Here is a 26,169-nt window from a genome sequence, read left to right as displayed (position 1 = left end):
AAAACTAATATTTCAGAAGTGGATTTCAAATACAACATACCTTTAAAGAATTCCTCCAATTCCAAGCTGCTCTGCACGTAATTTCAGCTCCAAATCAACAGTGAAGCACCAAGATATCTTCTCTACTATTCTTAACCTTGAATTTGAGTGGGGGGAACTCACAATTGAGTTGAATTTGTGAAGAAAATTAGGTGAGTTTTCTGTGATGAAGAACACAGTTGCAGAAAAAACTGATTTTCAGCAACCAAATCTCTTTTAATCTAAATAATTGAGGAATTTGAAATCTTTCATTCATGCAGGCACTCAGAATCTTAGCTGAAGCCACCTTCATGTTCAAGATTAAGTGGGATATGTCGTTTAATTTAGGAGAAACACCTCCTACTTGAAAAATTGTGGGAAAATCCCACTAACAAATTAAATTCCAATTTCTAATTTCCAAATTTAATTAATTCAAAAATTAACTAAAATCTAATTTAATTAATTCAAAATTAATTAAATTTAAAATGCCTAAATCCAATTCCTCAAATTGAAAATTAATTTGATTTTAATTAATTAAACAAATTTAATTAATTGAATAATTTAATATCAAATATTAAATTAATCACACGCCTAATTTTAAACATGAATCTTATTCATGTATTTAAATACTATAAACTCTCCAATTTCGTTTAATTTTCATTAATTAAACGTTAATTAATTATATTAAATATAATTATACAAACCCTAATTTGAATTTGAACTATTCAAATCCAAACCCTAAATTCAAATTGAATATTTCAAATTGAAGTTCAATTTAGACATTGCAAATTGTTATCATTCCAAATTCACTCAATTTACTACTTCAAGGTGTTCATGTTGTACGAGCTAGTAGAGGAACCTTATAGACCTATAGATCATGAGCTCCAACGATTTGGGATTAATTGGCTAAATCTCTTTAGACCCAATTAATCAATATTTGTTAAAACGAGTCACACCACTATAGCTCGATAGTTGCACTCTCTTCACTGTAGATATATTTGTGTCCACTTGATTTAACCATAATCAGTAAATCGACCCTTTAAAGGTTGTTCATAATAACGGTTGGGTCAATATGTTATTTTACCCCTGAAATTACATATTGCTTCTTAAGTTTCACTGATCCTTTAATGAATAATTGGTTTGTGATTCAATCACTAAACTAATCCCTCTTGAGCCAATGAGAGGGTGATGCCCCTTGTTCAAGACCTGGATTCAGCACTTAAGAGAACAACTTTTCTTCTATCCCTAGATTGGGTAGGCGTAAATTCTATCTTGTACCCTATGTCCCCAACTATCTACCCGTTCTTTCCCCTGAAATGGGAGGCTTATTGAGTTGACGCTATTGAGCCAACCCTCACCTATGCAAATCTTAGGATAATCCCGAATAAATAAGGTCATAATTAGCTCAGGATTAAGATCGAGTTACCTAGGTCATCTATGTGAAATAATCAGTCTTAAAGAGTAAACAGCGTTATAAAGTAAGAGTGATTTATTTCTTGGTTCGATCTCATGCAAAATCATTGCATAGGGCGCCCTCACTTCTCATGTCAATATATGAACGAATCAAGATCACTTTATTTGTAGCACCTTACAACAAATTGTAACAACTATAGAGTGGGCCACATCCAATAGTGTTACCAGAATAAGGCACCCAACCTTATTCATATACTATAAACCGTTTTGGCTATTCAAACTTGATCCATCTTTATGTCTCCACATAAATTTCAAGTATTCATATAATAGTCATGGATCTTAGTTTATTGGATTTAGTCATTACAAGTGAAATTTCCAAATTCAATAACAACTTTATTGAAGAAATGTTGAATAACATCTTTATTGATAATAGAATATGTTTAGCTTTATAAACTGCGAGTTTTAGAACATATAACCCAAAAAACTCCCACTTTGACTAAAACTCCAATGGATAAATATATACAAAATATATAATGTTGAGTTTAATGAGAGAATAAATACAAAAGAATAAATACAATAAACTAGGAAATCAGATACCCATTATTTCTCCCACTTGCCCTAGTTCTAAGTATCTTGTAATCCTAGTCCTACTAGGTGACCCTCGAACACTTTAGCCAAGAGGGCCTTCCTAAATGGATCAACTAAGTTGTCTTGTGAGGTTATCTGCATGACGACCACGTATCATCTGTATACAATCTCCCTAATGAGATGGTACTTTCACTTGATGTGCTTTCCACATTTATGGCATCTAGGTTCCTTTGAGTTTGCAACCACTCCATTATTATCACAATATAGGGTGACCGACAAGTTCATATTTAGAACCACTTCCAAATCAGCAGAAACTTTCTAAGACATACTGCTTCTTTTGCTGCTTCACTTACAGCTACATACTCAGCTTCCATTGTGGAGTCAGCAATACAACTTTGCTTGATACTTCTTCACACTACTGCTCCTCCATTTAGAGTGAATACTAACCCCGAAGTTGATTTTCTTAAATCAATATTGGTCTAGAAGTCTGAATCAGAGTATCCAGTAAGGATCAAATCCTTAGCACCATACACAAGCATATAATTCCTCATTCTCCGAAGATACTTGAGGATATTATTAACGGCAGTCCAAAGATCATATCTTAGATTGGACTAAAATCTGCTGACCATTCCGATTGCATAGCATATGTCGGGACGAGTGCACAACATGGCATACCTTAAGCTCCCTACTGTTGATGCATATGGAATTCCTTTCATAACCTCAACCTCTTGAGGTGTCTTAGGATTTTGTTCCTTAGACAGATGAATTCCATGTGTGGAAGACAATATTTCTTTCTTGGAATTTTTCATTTTATATCTAGACAACATCTTGTCTATATAAGATGCCTTAGATAATACTATAGTTCTGTTTTTGCAGTTCTAAACTATTTGAATCCCAAGAACATATTGCACTTCACCCAAATCTTTCATTTGAAATTGCGTAGCAAGACATCTCTTGACGTCAGCCAAAAATTCTACTTCATTTCCTATTAGTAGAATATCATCAACATACAGCACTAGAATCGCGGCAGTTTTGTTAACGATTTTCTTGTAAACACAAGGTTCGTCAACATTTTGTTCAAAGCCATAAGATTTGATCACAGTGTCAAGTCTCATATTCCAAGACCGAGATGCTTGTTTCAATCCATAAATGAATCGGTTAAGCTTGCAAATTTTTTGCTCTTGACCTTGTTTTATAAACTCTTCTGGTTGAGACATATAGATATTCTCTTCAAGATAGCCATTTAGTAAGGCTATCTTGACATCCATTTGCCAAATTTCACAATCATAAAATGCAACTACGGACAAGAGTATTCTAATAGACTTTATCATGGCAACCAGAGAGAAGGTTTCTTCATAGTCCACCCCCTCTCTCTAGGTAAACCCTTTTGTCACAAGCCTAGTTTTGTAGGTCTGTACCTTACTAGCTTGGTCTCGTTTTCTCTTGTAGCTCCACTTGCAACCAAGGGGTTTTACCCCTTCTGGTTGATCTACAAGGTCCCAGACTGAATTGAAGTACATTGACTCCATTTCAAGGTTCATGGCTTTAATCCACTGATTTTTATCCATATCTTCCATTGCTTGTTTGAAAATTAATGGATCCTCTAAGCCATCATCTTGTATGATGACTTGAGTTTCAGTTAAACCCATGTACCAGTCAGGCTGTTGCATAACCCTCCCACTACATCGAGGCACTCTCAACTCTTAAGAAGGATGTGAAGTACCAGTTTCATCAACAACTCTTGTTGATGGACTTGCTCGATTAACAACTCTTGTTGATGCATTTTTCGTTTCTCTAGTCATTTCATCAATTACTAGCCTACTGCAAGGTTGAGGATTTTTTATATGGTCTTCCTCTAGGAAAGTTGCATTTTTCGATACAAATACTTTATCTTCCTGAGGATCATAAAAATAACCACCTTTCGTCTTTTTAGCGTAGCCTATAAATAGGCATACTTTTGAATGGTGTTCCAACTTCTTAGGATTTTGCACCAACACTGTGTTGTACATTCCCAAATTCTGAAGTGATGTAAACTACCTTTACGTCCTCTCCATAGCTTGTAAGGTGTTTTAGAAACATTTTTCGAGGGAACCATGTTCAATATATACATTGCAGTCTTAACGGCGTGTCCCTAAAAAAAACTTGGTAACTGAGCATAACTCATCATAGAACAAACCATGTCTAACAAGGTTCTGTTTCTCCTTTCTGCCACACTATTTTGTTGAGGTGTGCCAGGTGTTATGAGTTACGATTAGATTCTGTGTTTTATTAAATAGTCCTAGAATTTTAAGTCCATATACTCACCACCTCGATCTAATCGAAGTGTTTTAAGCTTTTTACCTATTTGGTTCTCAACCTCAGACTTATATTCCTTGAACTTTTCAATTGTTTCAGACTTATGATGTATTAGGTAAATATGCCCATACCTTGAATAGTCATTAATGAAGCTGATGAAATATTCATACCCTCCTCTAGTTTTAACATCCATTGAACCACAAAGGTCTGAATGTACTAGCTCTAAGAGTTCTTTTGCTCTCAGACATTTTCTAAAAAGATCTTTTAGTCATTTTACCCTCAAGACAAGATTCACAGGGCGGTAATGAATTGTGTTCTAACTGATTTAGATGATCGTTATTCACCAATCTCTCAATCTTATTGAGATTTATGTGACCAAGTCTCAAGTGCCAAAGATAGGCATTTGGAGAAACTTTCCTCTTTTTATTTTGAGTCTCAACTGTTTTAAACATCTCTATGTTCAAAATGACTTTTACCTCATCAGTTTTAACATGTAAAAGTTATTTTCTAATTTTGCAGAACAAATATTGATATCTTTCGAAGTAATCAACACTTCATTATTTTCAAAAGAAACTTTGTAATTTCGTTCCAACAAACATGAAATAGATATTAAATTCCTTTTCATAGAAGGAATGTAAAAAATATTTTCAAGTAAAATGCACCTGTCTCCTATAAATAACTTCATATCTCCCACTACTTTAGCTGAAACAACCTCTCCGGTCCCTACCTTAAAGGTTGCTTTGCCTTTTGTAAGTTATCTCCAGGAACTTGTTTCCTAAGAGAAAATACAGATATGATTGGCGGCAGCTAAATTTATTACCCAAGTCTTTTTATCATTTTCCACTAAGCATGTTTCGATGACAAGTAAATCGTATTTATTTTGTCGTTCGATTTTTGCATTCTCATCTATATAGTTCAAAGCTTTAGATGAGTTGGGAGTTAAAGGACAATCCTTTGTTAAAACTTGTTTTGAATCATCATTTGCTAGTAATTTGCATGTTGAATTGATTTTACCATTTACTAATGTGGAAGCGAGTATTTTAGAAGAATTTGACATGTTGAAATTTTAAACAAATTCTTATTAGTAAATTGCAACTAAATCTAAAATTAAGTTTTAGCAAAAAGTAATAATGTACCAATAATCATTATTTATTTGCAATGATACTATAGTAAGTCAGAATAAGTGCTACTGAGGGGCAGTCAAATACTCTTTCACTAAAGCAAGACATTCTTGACTAAACACTATCTCCAGAATAACTCTTATTCCTATAGTCGTTTAGTTATCGTTTTCGGTCAAAAATTACTAACACTTAGTAACTCTGTAAGTGTAACCCTCCATTTTCAGACTTTAGAGGTCGGGCCTAATGATGCTACCAAATTGGAGAGTCAAGGTTGGGAATGGGCCTAAGAAATCCTATCTATTTCTGGAGTTTGAGTTGTTCCGAATCCTATGTTACAACCCTTCGAGTGGATAGCCGTCGTTAAACGACTAGCAAGGGCCACCTAAAGCTAACCAGCAGGCGCAACATAGAAATCTCACGGTCCAAACTAACGAAACAGGACACGTTAACACATATCCTTCACCCACTTACTATGAACTACTTCCCCCATTCACTTTGATCTTGACCCATGCAAACACTTTCTGAATGGAGGTTACTCTCAGAGTGACACAAAGCGTCATATGAATCTCACGATGTGAACTTTCTAGGGACGTGAGAGTTGAAATCAATATATCATATATTTAATTTTTCGTTGAACAACTTCCCCTTATTCACCTTGATATTGACTCATGCAAACACTTTCCAAATGGAGGTCACTCCCAGGGTGACACGAAGTGTCGTATGAACCTGGTGTGAATTTTCTAGGGACGTGAGAATTAAAATCAAAATATTTCATTTTATTTTACTATGAACAACTTCTCCTATTCACCTAAATCTTGATTCATGCAAATACTTTCTGAATGGAGGTCACTCTCAGGGTGACACAAAGTGTTGCATGAACCTCGATGTGAACTCTTAAGGACGCGAGAGCTAAAAACAACATATCGTATATGTTATTAATCTTCCTACTGAAGCGTTCTTAATAACATATCATATACGTTATTAAATTCCCACTGAAGCATTCTAACAACATATCTTATATGTCATTAAATTCCTACTGAAGTGTTTTACTAATTGTTTGGGTATTTATACTTATGTTTATTTCGGCTAATTAAAACAACCCTAAGTCTATGTGGTTTATCCAAGTATAACATTTATAAATGGATTTTAACCTACAACGTTTAGATGATAAATCGTTTTATTACCTCACACCACTCATGTACGCTTATAAAATCGGTTAACAACGCTCAATTATTCGGCCATAATCCCCAGGTAGGAGGTGTTTTGTAGACCGTCAATTTAAAACCTCCAACATTAGATAGGATTATATATCAGTTGAGTTTATAACCATGATTTATAAAATAATGACCTATTTTAACTATTAAAACAAGTGTTTAACCTACGTGAGCATGCAACTTATCTTTGTTATAGATTTTAATATCTAATTCAATTTTATAACAACTTATAAAATAGATATGCTTTACATCCATAACATACATCAAAGGCATTCAACATTTAATATAACACTTACATTAAATAAAAGAAACCCAAAACATGCATACTATATATTATAACAATTTATAACATATGTATAATACATGTAATATGCTTCCTATGGTGGGATTTTAAATCTAAATGGCATGCTATATGCACAAACATGTTTTAGTTTAAATATAGCATACATCACATGCATAATTATTTAAACAACACCAATATGGTTCAATTTAGCAACCTAAGTAAGCAATAATAACTAAAACATTACAAAATAGGTTCAAAACAACTTCAAATTTGATATGGACCGCATGAACTGATCTGAATCGACCCAAACCGCCCAAACCGGACCCTCAAAGCTTCAAAGGTTGTTGACTGGTTCAAGGATGGCTGAATCGGACCGGATTGGATGAAAAATGGTCGAACCAGCCCTCTCCCACGTGAACCGGCTCAAACGCATGTGTTGCTAGGCTAGGATGAGCAGCATTCCAATGCTCATCCCAACATTGCAACATCTCGAGCTGCATAAGAGTAGCGTTGAAAAAGGCAACGTTGCAATGCTGCCTAGGCAGAAAGCTCCTCACCAGTTTTGTTGCTCGACCTTGCTTACTTCAAACTTCAAATTACAATCTAATTTCGACTCTATTGACTCCAAATGAATTACAGACTCTAGAGCACACATATAAGCTCATCATCAAGAGCCAATTACAAATTTAATTTAGTAATCAAAGAGAAATCTAATGTAAAAGCTGATTAAAACACCATATCAGTCCCCAAACATACAATCGTAGAAATTCACCTACCAAATTCAAATTAACGTTAATTGAGTGCTTAAATCATGCTCTGATAATAATTGATAGGATAAGTAAACATGCAATGGAAGCAAACAGAATCAATAAGCACTCTAATTATATTTAATTTGAGTTCTAAAAGCATGCAATAATTTTTCAAAAGAGGGTTTCAAATACAACATACCTTTGAAGAATTCCTCCAATTCCAAGCTGCTCTTCACATAATTCCAGCTTCAAATCAGCAGTGAACCACCAAGAGATCTTCTCTACTATTCTCAGCCTTGAATTTGAGTGGTGGAACTCATAATTGAGCTGAATTTGTGAAGGAAATTAGGTGGGTTTTCTGTGATGAAGAACACAGTTGCAGAAAAAACTGATTTTTAGCAACCAAATTTCTTTTAATCTGAATAATTAAGGAGTTTTAAATCTTTCATTCATGCAGGCACTCAGAATCTTAGCTGAAGCCACCTCCATGTTCAAGATTAAGTGGGATAGATGGTTTAATTTAGGAGAAACACCTCCTACTTGACAAATTATGGGAAATTCTCACTAAGAAATTAAATTCCAATTTCTAATTTCCAAATTTAAAAATTTCAAAAATTAACTAAAATTTAATTTAGTTAATTCAAAATTAATTAAATACAAAATTTCTAAATCCAATTTCTCAAATTGAATCAAAATTGAAAATTAATTTTATTTTAATTAATTAATTAATTAATGTAATATCAAATATTAAATTAATCACACATCTAATTCTAAACATGAATCCTATTCATGTATTTAAATATTATAAACTCTCCAATTTCGTTGAATTTTGATAAATTAAACGTTAATTAATTATATCGAATATAATTAGAGAAACTCTAATTTGAATTTGAACTATTCACATCCAAACCCTAAATTCAACTTGAACATTTCAAATTGAAGTTCAATTTAAACATTTCAAATAGTGATCATTTCAAATTCACTCAATTTACTAATTCAAAGTGTTCATGTTGTACGAGATAGTAAAGGAACCTTATGAACCTACAGATCATAAGCTCCAACGATTTGGGATTAATTGGCTAAAACTCTTTAGACCCAATTAATCAATATTTGTTAACTATCGAGTCGCACCACTATAGCTCGATAGTTGCACTCTCCTCACTGTAGATATATTTGTGTCCACTTGATTTAACCATAATCAGTAAGTCGACCCTTCAAAGGTTGTTCGTAATAACAGCTGGGTCAATATATTGTTTTACCCCCGAAATTACGTCTTGCTTCTTAAGTTCCACTGATCCTCTAATGAACAATTGGTTTGTCATTCAATCACTAAACCAGATCCCTCTCGAACCAATGAGAGGGTGGGGCCCCTTGTTCAAGACTTGGATTCAACACTTAAGAGAACAACCTTTCTCCTATCCCTAAATCAGGTAGGTGTGAATTCCATCTTGCATCCTATGTCCCCAACTATCTACCCATTCTTACCCCTAAAATGGGAGACTTATTGAGTCGGCGTTGTTGAGCCAACTCTCACCTATGCAAAACTAAGGATAATCCCGAATAAAGAAGGTTATAGTTAGCTCAAGATTAAGATCGAGTTACCTAGGTAATCTAAGCAAAATAGTCAATCTTAAACAGTAAACAGCGTTATAAAGTAAGAGTGACTTACTTCTTGGTTCGATCTTATGCAAACCCATTGCATAGGGCGCCCCCACTCCTCATGTCAATACATGAACTAATCAGGATCACTTCGTTTGTAGCACCTTACTACAGATTTTAACAAATACAGAGTGGATCGCATCCAATAGTGTTACCAGAATAAGGCACCCAACCTTATTCGTATACTATAGACCGTTTTGGCTATTTACTTGAACTTGATCCATCTTTATGTCTCTATATAAAGTTCAAGTATTCATATAATAGTCATGGATATTAGTTTATTGGATTTAGTCTTTACAAGTATAATTTACAAATTCAATAACAACTTTATTGAAGAAATTTTAAATAACAACTTTATTGATAATAGAATATGAATAACTTTACAAACTACGAGTTTTAGGACATAGAACCTAACAATCAGGGAGATTTTACACAGAGTGCTATATTTGCAATTCTTTAAAAATATTGTTGTACACTTAATTATTACCCCTAAAAGTGCTATCCATTGTAATTATCCCAAATATTACTTTATAATTGTTGGTATCAAATTTTTGTCAAGAAAAAATGCATCTGACCTCCACGGACCACGTGACAAGGGAAAAGAATACCCACAAAACAAAGAAAAATGGCTCTAATGGCTAAGTTAGTAAGAAAATTGAAAAATAGAGAAAAAATCAGAAGTTTTAGTTTAAAATCTAGATCCCAGATCAAGTTCGAGATGTCTCATATTGAGTTAATGATCTACTTATAGGGAGAATGAGATAGTGTTTACCTTCTCCTCTTATGCTAAGGATGAGATGTATCTTTCCTAATCCTAATAAGTTAATATTAGATATGATTAGATAAATCTAGTTTATCTAGTATTTATCTTCTATTTATCTTTTTTTGATTTTAGACCTATCTTGTGAGATCCAAATTCACATACAACAATAACATATATATTATACCTAGTAATTGGTTCAAAATATATATTTTTAGATTTTGTGAACCAAAAAATCACTCTCTTTTAATTGTATATATGTTTTTTATTTTATTGAGTATATGTTATTGAACCAAAAAAGTATGGCTTGGTTATCATAATTTATTTTTTCAAACCTTTTTAAATTTAGAAACTTTAAATTATAGTTTCTATAGCCCACCTACTTTGAGGGTTTACTGAGATAACTTAATAATAAACCGAATAAATTTAAATACTAAAAATAATTAAACTATTAACTAATTTTTTAAAATATAGTTTTTTTTTTTTTATTTCGACATAAAACGAAAACACCCAAACCAAGAGAAAACAACATAATTGGGAAAAATTGCACAGACGGCCCTTTTATTTGGGCCCAAATGAAATTTGACCTGGCTTTAAAAACCAATGAAATTTGATCCTATACTTATGTCAGCCTCGTGTGAAATGATCACTTTAACCCTAAATGGTATTCTTCCTCCTTCCTTCTTCTTCAGTTCCATTTTTGTGCATTTTTTTCTGTATTTTTCTGTATTTTTCTTCCTTTTTTCTCCGTTATTCTTCGTCCTTTCTTCTTCTTCTTTCTCCTCCTCCTCCTTTTTTCAACGTTTCTCTTCTTCTTTTTTTTTCCTTTTTTCCTACGTTTTTCTTCTTTACTTTCTTCTTTTCTAGGTTTCTCTTCTTTCTCCTTTTTTCTTCATTCTTCTTCTTCTTTTTTCCTGCTTTTTTCTTCATTTTCTGCTTCCTTTGTGTTTTTTTTCGCCCTCCTTAGGTAAGGAGGGAGCGAGAAACTATAGCAAGAAACTAGATCGAGAGAAGAATCCGAACAAAGAGGAAAAAAAAATTGTAGTTGTATATGATGAGGAACTAGAGGAATGAGCAAGAAGCTAGAGAGAGAAGCTAGAGCGAGAGGAAGAATCCGAATAAAGGAGAAAATCGATGAAAAAATTGTAGCTATGTCTGATGTGGAATTAGAGCAAGAAACTAAAGCGAGAGGAAGACCGTTGTACATGTATTTTGAAATCAAATGTGTACTCTCACATTGTCTGACATGAGCAAAAGGTCATTTTTCATTTATTTTTTAACCTTGGACCCTTTTTCATTTGGGCCTTGAAAAGATATCATCCATTCAAAAATCTTCATATTAAAAGATGCTTTACTTGAAGATCTTCAAAAATCTTAGATTGTTGAAGATCTTCATATTTCTCGATCTCGTATGTTACTTGAAGATCTTCCATTCAAATCTTAGATTGTTGGTGAAGCAAAGCCCATTTTGCAACCTTAGCTACTACTGATTTGATTCTGTAACAATCAATCCTTCAAAAATCGACAGAGCCCCTAAGAAATTACAGAAAATTGGTAAATTCGAGCATAGTTTCCTCCTTTTCATTTTTTAAAATAGTTGAAATTAGTTTCAACATCCGTATTAAATATTGGGAGAATTCATCTACATGAACCATAGAAAGAGATGGAACTACTACACCACTTCGTCGACTATTAAGAGTTTGAAATGACAAATATAATCAAGAACGTGTGAGATTCATCACCTCTCTGTTTCTCTCTCTCCCTAATCGCCAGCATAGTAAATCATCAAAATGCCTCACCTCCTTGGGCCAAGACATACAATGGAAAGGCATTCTTTGCCAATTTTGTTTCCTCACCATCTGGCATTCTTAGTTTTCTTCTGATTTACTTCTACTGAGATTACCATAAGATAAATTAGAACAAGATACTGTCATCATCTCCTTGAAAAAATTAAGGGACATCACTCCTGCTCTCCATTCCTTGCTTTAAAGATTCAAACCTTTTCCTGCATCAAAATCGATGCAAAACATCAGTTAAAAGTCGATAATTACCGAGTTCCTGAAATCAGATTAATTAGTTGTTAAAAGCGTGAGGACTGATGTTTTTGCTAAGAGTTACATCAAAATATCGAGTGATGAAACAGAAATCATCCTTAAAAATAAAAAATCTTGTGTATTTTGAGAAACATCCTGATTGTAACTAGGCTTTTCGAACGAATGGCCCAAAATTTGGATAAAAAATGGAATGTTCTTCACTTTTTAAAACTAAAGTTTTTTGGACCTTTAGCTTACGTCACAATGAAATTACCGAAACAGATCATTGTGCATGCCAGTTAGAGCGTTACTCTTGTTCTTGCTCCTCTAACTCCTCAGAAGTTCTCTATTTTCTCTCATTTTTCCCGTTCTCACTCCTGCTTCTCACTTTCTGTATTTTCTCTTGTTGTTCATTCACACTCCTCCTATCCTCACTCTGTATTTTCTCTTGCTATTCATTCTCGTTCTCGTTCTCGTTCTCATTTTCGCTCTTTGCTCTTAGCTCTCGCTTCTCCAGCATGCACGCTTAACAAGGTCGTTCGGGTAATTTTTCGCTAATGATGGTGTAAGCAAAATGTAGGTTTAAAAAGTAGGGCAAATTCCATTTTAGGCCCAAAAATAGGTCAACCGTACAATTAACTCATTGTAACACTTATATCAACCTAAACTAACTAATAGAACTCTTCAGGAAAAGAGGCGTCAATAAACTAAAGCATAAGCTGAAAAGAAGCTCAAGATTACTTGGTATTAGTGAGCCGACCGTGCAAACTCCATCTTTGACGGAATCCTTCAATGCCTTCAACATCACTAGAAAGAATGAAGCGTCTGCAGATCAAAATAGATATACAAAGTGAAGTTAAGGACAGAGTACTGTTGCAATTGAGTCCTAGAAGTAAAACGTGAACACTGCCAGACCAGAAACAGAAATCTATACGAAATATTCTATGAATTAACACGAACATTAAAGAATATATAGGATATTCTCTTCACAAAAGTTACCGCAGACGGTTGAAAAATAATCCAAGTCTGCATCAATAAAGATGAGTAAATGCAAAAACATTGTGTTTGCATCAGAACGAGACACTAATTCCATAAGCCAACTGGCTTAAGTCCTAGCCATATCATCCCTTCGCCAACTGATGCTAACCAGATTGCTGCCTCACAGGCTATTAACTCACCACAATCATTCTCCCATTCTTTTACACAGCGGCAGCTCATAGCCTCATCTTCCTTTCCTTTCAACCCTGGGGATTTAGCTTTTTTATGGTCTAAACATGGCCTTTATGTTATGGAAATTCTAGCCCAACCTCCTCCCTCTAAAACCTAAAAATCACAAACTACTGCTGGAAAAGACCAAAGCTTCAGAGAGAACTGGAGTTATACACATCGATCCACTATGACAAATCAGCCACCTTAGTTATTCGAGAGGTGCATCGAATCACCAATGAAGTTCCTAACTTGGAACGTAAGGGGCCTTAATTCTGGGAGGAAACGTACCTTGGTTTTTCAACACAACTCTAGTATTGTTCTCCTACGGAAAACATGGCGATCAGCAATGGATTCCTTTCTGATCAATTCCATTTGGAGCTCTTCTTGCATTTTCCTTTTTCTACCACCTTCTAGAATTTTGTCTTGCAGACTTTTAGTTGGTTTTTTACTTGAGAAAATTTCATCTATGACATCTTGGCATCATTGTTGGCGGGTCACCCTTTTGGTGGAACAAAAAAGACAATTTGGTTGGCTCTAATGCGTGTTTCTTTTGGAGTTTATGGGGCGAAGGCTTTTTCGCAACTCTTTCTCTTTTGATTGTTGAATGGTTTCGTTTTGTCTATGACTTTTTCATAGTGTAAAACAAAGCACCCTTTCTCCCCTTTTAGTTTATCCTAATTGACACAATTTTTGTAATCACCTTTAGGTATTTGGGGTTCTCCCCTAATTTCATTCATCAATGAATTGTTTCTTTTGCCAAGAAAAAAAATCAGAAACCAAGAATATCACAAGATCCACAATTTCTTGTCCCACTCATGGATTAATCTTCAAAAGTAAGAGGGTTCATTTCTAACCATCATATCCAATTCATATCAACACGTTGATCAACAAAATAGCAACTGACTTACCCATTCAGTTGAATTTGGCACTGGATGTTCCAAAAATGGGGTACTATCGGGTCGGGTGAATTCGATAATAGAGGCTTGTTGGCATTCCAGCCTTCCTTCTCCTTTCAGGGCCTACCCGAAAGAGAATCCAGTGTTTCTTGGTCGAGTTTACCAAGGCCACCAAAAAGATCTACAGAAGAGGTATCCTTGAAAGATTTCTCGTTTTACACTTATCAACCTTGTTAGCTTTAAGAAACGCAGAGGGAATTTAATTTGTATTGATAGATAAAACTAATGTAAAAAATTAACATGGGGAGAAAAAAAGCTTCTACCACAACATTCATGATTGATAATAATATGATTAGAGATAATAACCCTATTACTGAAGAGTGCTAGCATACCTCTCCAATGTTGTAACTTCTGATTCAAGTTGCGTAGCCCTTTCCCTTGCTGTCTAGAGGCATTGATGACCCTATTTTATAGCACCTCGAATTTCCATTGCTATGAACCTTAAACCAGAGCAAGTGAGATTAAAAAAATATGCAAACGATCGTCTTACCCACTTTTCAACACACTTTTGATATACAACTATTTCATCTTGACAAAAAGGCTCATTTCAAAGCTGTCAAAGAGCGTCTCTGATTTGTGGAAGATATGGGATGAGAATCTTCCCGGACAAGCCAAGACAACAAAGTACATTATCGATACCATCATTCATAATGCTTTTTTTTTTGTGCAAAGATTTACATATTATATACACATAATAATTTTTCTTTCCTCGTTGCAAATTGGAAACACCTTTTGCACTCTCTATGAATGGGTTTATTTTTTGTACACCCTATGATTGGGGTCCTCATATACCTTTAGATATCTTCGGATATTTCATTTAATCAATTAAATTGTTTCTTATCAAAAAAAAAAAAAAAAAAATCTTTGACAGAGACTCAATATCATTTATTTGCAAGTGCCTCCAAAGCAAAATCAGAAAGCAAGCTTAAACTAATCTAGCAATATAATATCAACTTACAAAAGATATCCACAAATATAAGCAAGAAGCCAAACTTACATAAAAAGAGATTCCTCAATATCCCATCACATAAATTGACACCTTCAAGCACATGAGATGCAATTTCAGGTGGAATGATAGGCGATGGTGGCACCATCATTAAACCATCAGCAACCAAAATGGTTTCTTCCATGGTTGGTTGCGAGTCGAGTGAAGCCAAAATGGTGAAAATAGTCAATTAGTGCTCTGTTTCAGCTCAAACAAATTCAATGACCAAGTACAACAATCATATGACCTCTATCTATACTTTTGTATCAGACATTTAATTAGACGCACATAGGAAAATTAAGATAATTAAACAGCTTAAGAGGGAAAAAAACAATTTAAAAGAAAAAACATAGGAGAGTTAATGGCCCTGATTACACAGAAGGACACACTGAAATAGATTATTTAAAAGAAAAAACCAGTTTAAACAATTTAAATAAGGACATGAACCAATACTCAAACCATAATAATTACTGTGAATTTTGCAATTCGAGGTATTAACAAGGATGGGCAGAGCCCCCAAAGCATCAAATGTACAAAGACTCGTTCTTTGTTACCAAATTCTTTTTTTCTGTAAGAACTAGAAACAAAAACGGAAATTGAAACCCGTATTTTCAAAAACACCTATAATAACAATAATGTAGAACATAATATCAGAAACTACACCAAGTTACAATATTTAGCAGAAGCAATTTATTCCAAACAATTTCTAAATTAATCAACAGGATGGGCAGAACTTCCTGCTTGAAGACGAGGGAGCTGCTTGTTAATGCTGTCGTCATCAAGCCCAAAAAACAATGTGCTGACATTGAAAACGAGCCTGAAACATGGGTGATGCGCAACGACAGGTTGCCCAGGTCTGTGGTCGTCACCACAGCTCATGGTTTGTTACATGGGATAGCAAGGGCCTGAGGGGAAGAAGGGAATTTCTCCATTCTTCCTACTAAAATCTAAACATCTTAAATTAATCCACTTTAAATGACTCAAACTCCGTCTATTTATCAACTTCTTTTAAACAAAATGTACAGCAAGTGATTATGATCAAGTACATCCAAATGACTTGACACATACCCTTACAAGTTGAGATCACAAGGACATAAACTTCAAAAAGCAATGAAAGAGTGGAAGATGGGAACCCAACAAAATTGAACTTACACAAAAAGAAGATATAGCGTTTCTTTTTGTAAAATTTGTGTTTTTGTTATCTGTTTTTTCTTCCGTCATTTTCTATTTTTATCTTAAACCTTAGAATTGAGCTTGAGATTCTAATTGTCTCCATACACTGCGTCTTTGAACTATATTTGTTCCAAATCAGATCAATCCCCTTCGTAACTCTTTAAAAACAGAGTCTGGATCAGCAGAAGGTTAGATATCTTCTTTAATGATGCTAAAAGCTACAAGTCAATAATAGTTTCTCAAGTCAAAGGGTAAAGAAATAAGGATGTTTACAGATATGAAGTCCAACTAAACGTTTAAACTCTTAACCATTTATACAGGATGTCGGAAATCGGAAATATTCTGAAGTTTGGTAATGCAATTTCATTAAGAGGATAAACTTTATTTCATTGGAAAGAGTTGAGCATTCTTCTCACTTTTGCAAGCCAAAAATCAGCAATCTTAACATCACCATTCGCAAAAACCAACCCATCCCATAGCTTCAAAATCACAATGAACCAAAAACCAGCAATCTTATCACAAAAACAAGTAAACTGATCTCTTTCCTCCCAATAATTATAATATACCCATAACAACCAAATCAACTCTAAGATATCATCCAGAAATGTTGTACCAAAACTATATTTTTCTTTTCAACAGCATCACAAATCAAACAATCAAGCAGGTAGAGGGCTTGATACTTGCGAACCCAATTTCTTCTTGGCACTCAGTCTCTCCATAAACTGGGGATTCGCCCGCAACCTCTCCTTCACATACAAAGTTCGAGCATCCTCTACTAGTTTGTTGGCTTTTCCGGCTTCCTCAATAAGAGAAAGAAGAGTCCTAAGACAATCCTTCCTATTTTCCTCTCTATGTTCAAACCTGAGAAATACAATTGAGGTTAGAATCCAATGTAAATTTAGCTTAATGAAATGTAAACTTGACAAATCGTAGCATAGGCTACAAAGTATAGCAAGATCTAAGGGTGGATTGTGGTCAAGATTCCTCGAAGGAGGGAAATGATTAAAAAGTCAACTTGGTTTACACCCTCACATGCAGATAATTAAGAAAGAGGAACTATAATGATAATGTTTTCTTCTAGTAGTCAAAGAACGAAGAAACAGAGAATGAAATGTGAAAATCTGTCCTATTTATCTTGTGTCATCAGAAATTGGCATCTCTATTAGAAATGTCAGAGACATTTTTGTCCTACTAAGATGTGTCAAACCCCAAAAAGTAGTCCAAGGAGAAAGTATCAGCAGAACTAAACATAACAACATACAGTTGTTGACCTTACCTCTCACTAGTAATCGTTAGCTCATCTTTCCCAGGATGATAGCGCTTGCCAACCAACTCCTTCAGTCGACGAAACTGATACTTTGATAAACCAAGCTCCTTCACAGTAACAGATAATTTTACTTTCCTGTTTTTGGGATGCCATGCATCCCCACCTGGTGCAAACACAACCCTTGTTTGCCACCTGAGAATTGGCCCTTCACCTGGCGGGTCATCCAAGTCCTTATTTGGCACATTAGTTTCATCGAACTTTGGGGGGCCTTCTGCCTCCATCATCTTTCCATATTCCATGACCATCTGATCCTCGAATTCTTTAAACAGATTGTAAGCTTCCTCTGGTTCAAGCTCCCCCTTTTCACACAAATCCCCGAGCTCATTGAATTTTGCCTCTACTTTTTCCTTCATATCATCTAAAATGAACAGTTAATTACCAAGAAATGGGATAAAGTTTCATTGGAAGAGAATTTATTCAAGACGATAATGATTACCATGCATACAACACAAAATAACAATGGTAGATGATTGCACATGTTAAACTGAATGGATTAAGCAACTACTACAATCACCTTAAAACAACATATCTTGTTTCCCACAAGATTTGGAATTCCGTAGGTTTGAACAAAAAGTTAAATAATTGGATAAGAAAAAAAAATTAAATTATATAAAAATAAATAAATAAACACAGTACAACTAGTTAGTACAGCTATAATAGGAAATCAAGCAATACATGAGAGACTAGATCATTTTTAATAAGAAAACGCTATATACTACTTACATGGCTTAACGATAAAATACATCACTAGAAAACAATAGACACCAAAGATTCTCTCTCTTGAAAATCTGGATTCCTCCATTTCTCAAATCCTAATGGTAGATTGAATGCTCTTTTGGGGGCATTTGATTTGGAAGTTTAAGATCCAAAAAAAAGTTAAGTTTTGTTACTAAACTCTTTGCTATAGGAGTTTTAATATGGCAGGATGAAGATAGCCTCCAAAGAAAATTTTCTAATTGGGCTCTCTCCCTCGTTTGCAATTTCTGTTTAAGGGAATGAGGAAACCCTAGATCACCTACTCATCCACAGCCATTGGAGTGTTTGGCTGGACTTAGGCTGAGAAGAAGAGCCAAGGCTCATGCAAATGAACCAAGCATTTCTGTGGCTCTTTTAGGGAGAGAAATGGAAGGATTTTTTGAAATGCTACTGCTACCAAGGTCTTTTATGGAATTATGTACAGTATACCACTTATCGGTGGTGTTCACAAGAAATTCTTTGGTAATTATAGCCTCCATTTGATTTTCCATGATTGGAAGGCTCTCATGTAGGCGGTTCTCTTTCCCCCACCCTTACGTTGTTCTCTTTTTAAGTTCCTTTGTTTCTTATCCTACATCATTTTCTTTATCATACCCACTGAATGGTGGAAATTAAGTTCTTTACAACCAGGCAGAAGCACAAATCGAAAGAAAATCAATTTCAACTGAAAAAACCAGTTTGGCTCAAACCAGTTTGCATCTGCATAATAGTACTCTATGCTAATGGCCACAAATGGGGGTACAGATTCCAAGAAAAAGGTTGAACATTTTCAGATAAGTGGAACCAACAATTTAAATTGGAGGGGTTTTACGAGTTTCCACTGAAAATCGGGCTTACCACTAATTATTTTCCTTTCAGAGGTGCTTATGATTTTACAAAAGGATGACATAAGGCTTGCAATTTCTGCTGAGGGGAAAGAAGACACTACACAAGTATTACTATTACTTTTCTCAAGAGAAGAAGAAAGTGTAGTAGCAAAAGAACGTTAAAAAACATGCATATAAGCATTGCATTGCATCTGGCACACATGACAGCCATAAGATGAAATCAACAAATGGTGAAGCATGAGATCAACGAATCTAATATGATTAACCCATTTCAGAGCCAGTTTGGAAAACAATAATTTAGAATCTATGTGATATTGACGTACAACCATCATAGCTAATTAAATATGATGCAAAATGCAGTTACAATCAGTCGATATGAACCACCAGAAACAAATAAATAGAGTAAACAATGCCATAGACTAAAATTTTATAACCTTTCACTTCAAAAGTATAGTCTGGAAGAGATGTTTGAACGTAGGGAAAGGGATGTACATCAGAAACTAATCCAAGAAGGCCAATAATAACACAAGAAAGATGACTGAATGTTGCAACTAACCAAAACAAGTGTGTACGGGAAACAGGCAAACCTGGAAGGAGCTTGTCCCAACTGAGCATATCCTCCAAAATCGCTTCACACTCCTTGGTGTCCTTCAGGATCCCATGATTCATGCCATCCTGAACAAGCTCGTCCCATTTTTTGTCGTCCATGTTGAAGTATTCATCTTTTACCATTCTTTTCATAACTATATCCCTAGCATTGTAAAGATCGTCAATCTCTTCATCTGTCTCATACAATTCTTCAAAATCAGATTCAAACTCTCCATCCTTAACATCATCCAATGGTTTCATTCGTAGTTCTTCAACAAGTTCATCATCCGTATCCTCATGTTTTCCAACCAATTTCCTCTGAAGAATAGCTTCAAGAATTGATGGAAGTGCTTCTTCATCACCTTTGAAGTACTTATCTATCCGCATTTTCAATTCTGGGGGCAGAAATTTAATGAATCAAATGGAAATTGTTATAACTTTGAACTCCCATGACTTGTGATAAAGTCACATTGAAAAAATTACTTGAGCAAATATAACAAGCTCAGACATCAATTACAAAACAAAGAAATTAAAAAAACTCAAATGTCACCGAATCTCAAATTGGAAGCATTATATCATAAAGACAACCAAAAGTCATAACTGTTTGTCCAGTATAACGATCTGCAAGCTCTTGAATAAAATAACTAATTTAGATGCAGACGCCAGTTAAACAAAATCAACTTGCTCTAAGACTTTAACATTAGAACCTATCTAACAAATTCATTTCCCTCAAGCAAGCAAACCTTCCGACTTTACAAATACAATTTCACTTTCCTTAGTTTAATTGCAGAAATCAAACATCAAATAGAACGTTCTCATTGGGGAAAATACCTTCATTACTTACATCTTGAACGTCCAAAGATACTTCTTTCTTCTGAGTGGGCACCAAATTCGCTTCGGGAACAATTTGGGAATCTTCATTTGGCGGCGAATCTTTATCGGAGGAGAAGAGCCTGAATCGAGACGTCGCCGGGGCTGAAAGGAAGAATGGAGGACGGACATTGGAGGTGTAAGCAGGAGAATGAAGAAGATGATTGCGTGCTCTGAGAGAGAGGTTTCTCAATAGAATCCATTTCATGGTTGTCTCCTCTAGGGTTTTAGAGAGTGAGGCTTTTGCAACTCCTGCTCCAGTTGGCCGCCATTTACAAATTACCTACGCTTGTTCCAAATTTAACATAATTATTATAATCTTATTTTTCTTCTTTTCTGAAATTCAAAATTTTATTTTTAAGCTCTTTTGTCTCGAAATATAAATTTTAAAAAAATAATAATAATTAAAATTTTAGAATAATTTTTTAAAAAAAAGTCTTAAAAGTATAGTTGAAATATTTTATATTTAAAAACATTACTAACATTAACTTAGGCATGGTATAAAGTATTAAGGCATTACTTCATTTCAAAACAGCCTAGCTCATGAGATATATTTTCTATATTGAAGTTGAAAGTCAATCTCCCATTTGAAATTCTTATACTAAGAAAAAAAAATATTACTTTTTAATATTTGAGCTGAACTTTCGGATTCTTTCAAATCCCCCAACCTATAGATGTTCGGGAAAAAAAAAAAAATCAAACATAATCCCATAAATGGCCCTGGAAATTAAACAAATATGAAACTCTCCAATATAGACATAACTAAAAGATTTAATAAATTGTGTAATTAAATGTTAAGTAGAAAAAGAGTCCATAGCAAAAATCCAAAAACAAATAGCAATCAAATACTAGGAAGCATGGACACCGACATTGGCTACATGCTAATTTTAAAAAAAAAAAATAGTCATTTTTTAGTTAATTTTGATAGGACTTGAATATGATCCAACCATACTAGTTTTAGATAAAAGAAAAAGAACAAAATAAGATTTAACGAAAAAAAACAGATCTAAGATGAATCATGACATAAGTCATTGGCATAAAGATTAAAAGAATAGAAAAGACTTAGTTATAGTAGGACTATGACTTATGTTCATTAGAGGAATCAGTGGTACTTAAGGAATTAGATATAGGGGCATAACGGTAAATTGCCTCAGCTGTACTTACAAGTTATCTATGAAGGGTTATCGTAATGTTGATTGGTTGATATGGATACAAAATATATCTGTAGTGAGGAGTATCGGTCTTTAGTGGAGTGCCCATCAGTTAACGGATGGCAGATTCAGTTACTAAAGAGCTTAGTCAGTTATTCACATATCGTTGGAGTTTCAAGGTCCCTTGGTAGCTTCAAGTTGAGAATCATGGGGTTGATTTGAAATGTTCAAATTGACAAGAGAAAATTCAATTATATATGATATAATCAATGTGATGTATGAGATACATCAAATGGACGATTAATCTAAATGTGATTTACATTAAGTACCAAAAAATTCGATTATATTTGATTTACATTAAGTAGCTCAAATTTATATATTATCTATATCTAAACTAATATGAAAGCTAAAATTCAAAAAAAGAAAAAAAATCTCTCATTCACTCTTATGACTAAATTAAACCTCTCATTTTCGATTAGATAATTCCTCTATTTTTTATTTTCTTCTTTTCTTCCGTTCTCTAATTTTCTTTGTTAGAAGTTTTGTTCCAAAATTAAATATTTATATTTGATCTTACGAATTTGACTTTTATTATTTTTTTTAGTGACTAAAAAAATCAGAGAGATTTAATGCAATTTTTTAACTCTTTTTAAAGCAAATTAATGTGATCCCGGCATATAAGCAGATTAATGTGATCCTTGCATATAAGCATATTAAAGATTGAGAAAATACCACAAATGATTCTCACAAAGAGGGAGGAGAATGACGAAGTAGCAGACTATTGCTCTCGAAAGTTAAGCAATTTAGTGGTCTTATAAGTTTTTTTTTTTTTTTTTTTTGTTCACTTTTCAATTTTGTAAATATAAATGCAAGTTTAGTTTAGTGATTCTACTTCTGGTTTATTTTTTTCAATTTTGTTTTTCAATTTTAATTTTAGTGATTCTAATTTTGATTCTACTTTTTTTTTTTTTTTTCAATTTTAATTGTGTATGTTCAAATACAAATGGAATTTGAAACGATCATTCCGCTATTCATGGAAATCCTCATATTCGATTTCCTTTAGGTATAACATTGTTTTTTAGCAAGAATTTCATCCTCAACACCACGTCAAAGTCATCCTTTTAAGGATCATGAAATCGATGGGGCCACTCAATCCCTCAACTTTACGATTGTTCTTTTTATCATTCCTGTAATAGGCAAGGCCGTAGAGTTCACTACTTTCATTTTACATGCGCCTCCTTTCCAACGAAGATTCAACCGTCTGACTTTTATTTTAGACATAAAATTATGCGTGGTTCTCGAGTCGAACATAGTACTTTTTGCCGATCTATGGTTAACCCAGGCATCTACATACATCAGTCCACCTTTTTGGGCATCATTTGTTTCTTCCATATTCTTCTGGAGGACATGTAAAAATCTTAGACCCCAAGCTCATAAGTTTTCATCTTCCTCTGCTTGTATATTCTCGTCCTCCACTTGAATAGCTTTGCCTTTTGAGTCCGAGGCTAACGAGGCTTGAAAAGAATTTAAGGTTGCCATTTCGAACATTCACTTGCCTTATGCTGCCCCTTGCATATATAACAGGATAGAGGCCGATAAAAATTCTACTGATTCTGCCTCGCCATGTATTTCCAGTATTCTGTTGAAGTGGTTTGTCATCCCCATTGGTATCCCTGTCTCCCCCACTATTTCTCGATGGGCTCGAACCATTGCTCTTTCTCTCTCTATCGGGGGATCTCAAGTGTTGTCTCATCTTTTAAGATTCGTCAACTAAGTCGAATAATCGTTCAGTCATTGTGTACGCAGCTGAGATATCCTATACTTTCTGTTTATACAATTTTGTTTTTGCCCACGGTTTAATACCTTCGTCAAAATAGAAAACTTTGGGGCTGTTTGGGACTCAACATGAGATGGTATATCCCACATCCTATATCATCTTAGTGTTTGGAGGCCTATTATCCTATCTTACCGATTTTAATTGTTTGTGGGCCCATTTTTGGAACGTGTTGTGTATCTCACCGTCATTTTTCTTCTATGTATCGTATATCATCTCAATGCTTAAACATACCCAATCATACTCGATCAGTACTCCTCAGTCACCAGAACTCTCCAAACATCAGAACTCCCCACATACTATATCATCTCAGTACCCCCAACAATCCCTTTGTCTTTTTCGGACATATCTCTTATATCCAATATCAATCTGAAAAATTGTTTCACATACTGATAGTGTCATTATATTTCATTTCTTGTAGTTTACATCTTGCCAAAATCTCAAAATTCTCGGGAAAGAACTGAGAACGCAACTCTTGTTTCAGTCTCTCCCACGTGTCAATAGTGATAGAGTAAACTAACATGCAGCAGAAAGAATCAGAATCAATAAGCACTCTAATTATACTTAATTTGAGTTTAAAACATGCTTTTGAAAAACTATTTCACAAAAGGGTTTGAAGAACACGATACCTTTGATGAACCCTCTTTAAATCCAGCTGAGTTTCATGAAATGATGCTTCAATCTTCAAGTAGACCACCACAAAGATCTTCTCTACTATTCTCTTGCAAGGATTGTGTGGTGGAAACACTGAATTGAGCTAGATTATTGATAAGATTGAAGAAGGTTTGAAGGGAAGAGTTTCCACAAAATTTTTGGAGCTGATCAGTTTGCATGAACTAATGAATTGAAGTTCAAAACTTCAATATATACATGAATTTCATGCAATTAACTCAACATGCTTGATGTCACTTCAATTTCAAATGAGGTAGAAATTTGAGAGGGGAAATCCAAGATTGGATTTTCCCACTTTCAAATTTTAAAAATAATTTAATTTTATCCATTTTGATTAATTTAATTTAATTAAAATATGATTTTTCAAAAAATCAATTTTAATTTTAATTTTGTAATTTTGAATTTCAGTAAATTCAATTTTAAATTAATCCAAATTCTAATTTTGAATTTAAAATTGGATAACTAATTAAACTTATTTAATTAAATAAATTTACCATCTAATATTAAATATAATATTACACCTCATCTAATATTTAAATCAATATTTAAATTTTTCGAACTCTTCAATTTTGTTTAATTACGATAAAATTAGACGTTTCAACTGTATCGAATACAATTAATAGAAACTCTAATTGAATTTGAACATTTCAAATTCTAGACCCTAATTTCGAATCTTATCAAATTTACTCAATTTACTAATCCAATTTACGAGTTAGTAAAGATAACTTATGGATTGCTGGTTGGAAAAGGAGAGAAGAAAAATATGTTTGTCTTATGTTATGCGTTAATCTCCATGCATCGAAGGTCATGCGTGGTCTAGAAAATATACAATATGTGTTTAAGCACGTATATGATGACCATGCGTTCTTGTCACAAGTTTTCTTGCTTTCTCGCCAAGTATAATGAGAACACAAGTTTCTTGGGATAATCTGAGGTCGAACACAGGGACTTGTAACTCAATAATGTTTGTGAAGTAATGCGTTTGAGGTTATAAATAAAAGTAAAAAGACAGAAGTTAATGGATTATGTGCTACTCCTACTCCTAACTAAACAGATTGAGCAATGGAAGTTTAACTATGAGAATTGGTAGAGATGCAGCAACTACTAACGCATAATAAGGTTACTTCATTATGTTTGATCGCTCGAGTAATCCTAGTTCACCACACTAATGTATTGCACACCTCTCGGTGGCAGCCACATGCTTATATCTCTATAATTCATAGTTGCGTCGAGCATAAGATCGTTCCTATCTCTAGGAACAATGCTTACTTTGCTTTAGTGTGTTCCACTACTTACCCTCTCAGGCAGTTGGTTGCTGCTAATCAGCTTATAGACAAGCGTTGCGATAGCTTCATACTAAGCGAAGGGGATTAACTCACTATACTCACGCAACGCACACCTCTCGATGGGTTGCTACATGCGTCATATCTCTAAGCCGCATGATTGAGTATGTGACTGCCTTTGATAACTAAGCGATGAATGTAAATGATGATAAAGAAGAAGAAGATGGAGAAGATGGAGCTGAAGGAACTAAGAGATGCATTGATTACAAGATGTATTAATGTCTTAAGCCAAATGTAATACAATACAGAGATAAGAGGAGAGGTGGAGGGCTGGATGTAAGCAATCTCTTATCCTAAATGCATCAAGGCTGCTGATGGTGCCATGGATGGATGGTGGAGAAGTCT

General features: G+C 34.2%; 1 protein-coding gene and 1 long non-coding RNA gene across 3 annotated transcripts; both read right to left on the bottom strand.

The window, feature by feature from the left end:
* Window positions 1-12,050: 12,050 nt before the first annotated feature.
* Window positions 12,051-16,354, bottom strand: LOC120079584 (uncharacterized). 2 transcript variants are annotated; one of them, XR_016530360.1, is made up of 5 exons: window positions 15,296-16,354; window positions 14,631-14,738; window positions 14,251-14,419; window positions 12,875-12,958; window positions 12,051-12,105 (listed from the first exon to the last, which is right to left on the bottom strand). It is a non-coding gene; the product is annotated as an uncharacterized LOC120079584 (long non-coding RNA). The 2 variants fall into 2 exon arrangements; XR_005482274.2 differs by having other exon boundaries at window positions 14,251-14,475; window positions 15,296-16,351.
* A 615-nt stretch (window positions 16,355-16,969) lies between these two features.
* Window positions 16,970-21,117, bottom strand: LOC150035423 (uncharacterized). Its single transcript, XM_090315056.1, has 4 exons — window positions 20,786-21,117; window positions 19,954-20,349; window positions 17,733-18,141; window positions 16,970-17,317 (listed from the first exon to the last, which is right to left on the bottom strand). Exons 1-4 carry the CDS (start codon window positions 21,030-21,032, stop codon window positions 17,113-17,115), a joined length of 1,257 nt encoding a protein of 418 aa, XP_090171182.1. The 5' UTR covers window positions 21,033-21,117; the 3' UTR covers window positions 16,970-17,112.
* Between the last annotated feature and the right edge of the window lie 5,052 nt (window positions 21,118-26,169).

This window comes from Benincasa hispida, chromosome 6 (genome assembly GCF_027475165.1).
Source record: "Benincasa hispida cultivar pf3 chromosome 6, pf3_genome.v1.1, whole genome shotgun sequence".
In the NCBI taxonomy this organism is placed as follows: domain Eukaryota; kingdom Viridiplantae; phylum Streptophyta; class Magnoliopsida; order Cucurbitales; family Cucurbitaceae; genus Benincasa; species Benincasa hispida.
This window is presented reverse-complemented; position numbering and strand designations above follow the sequence as displayed.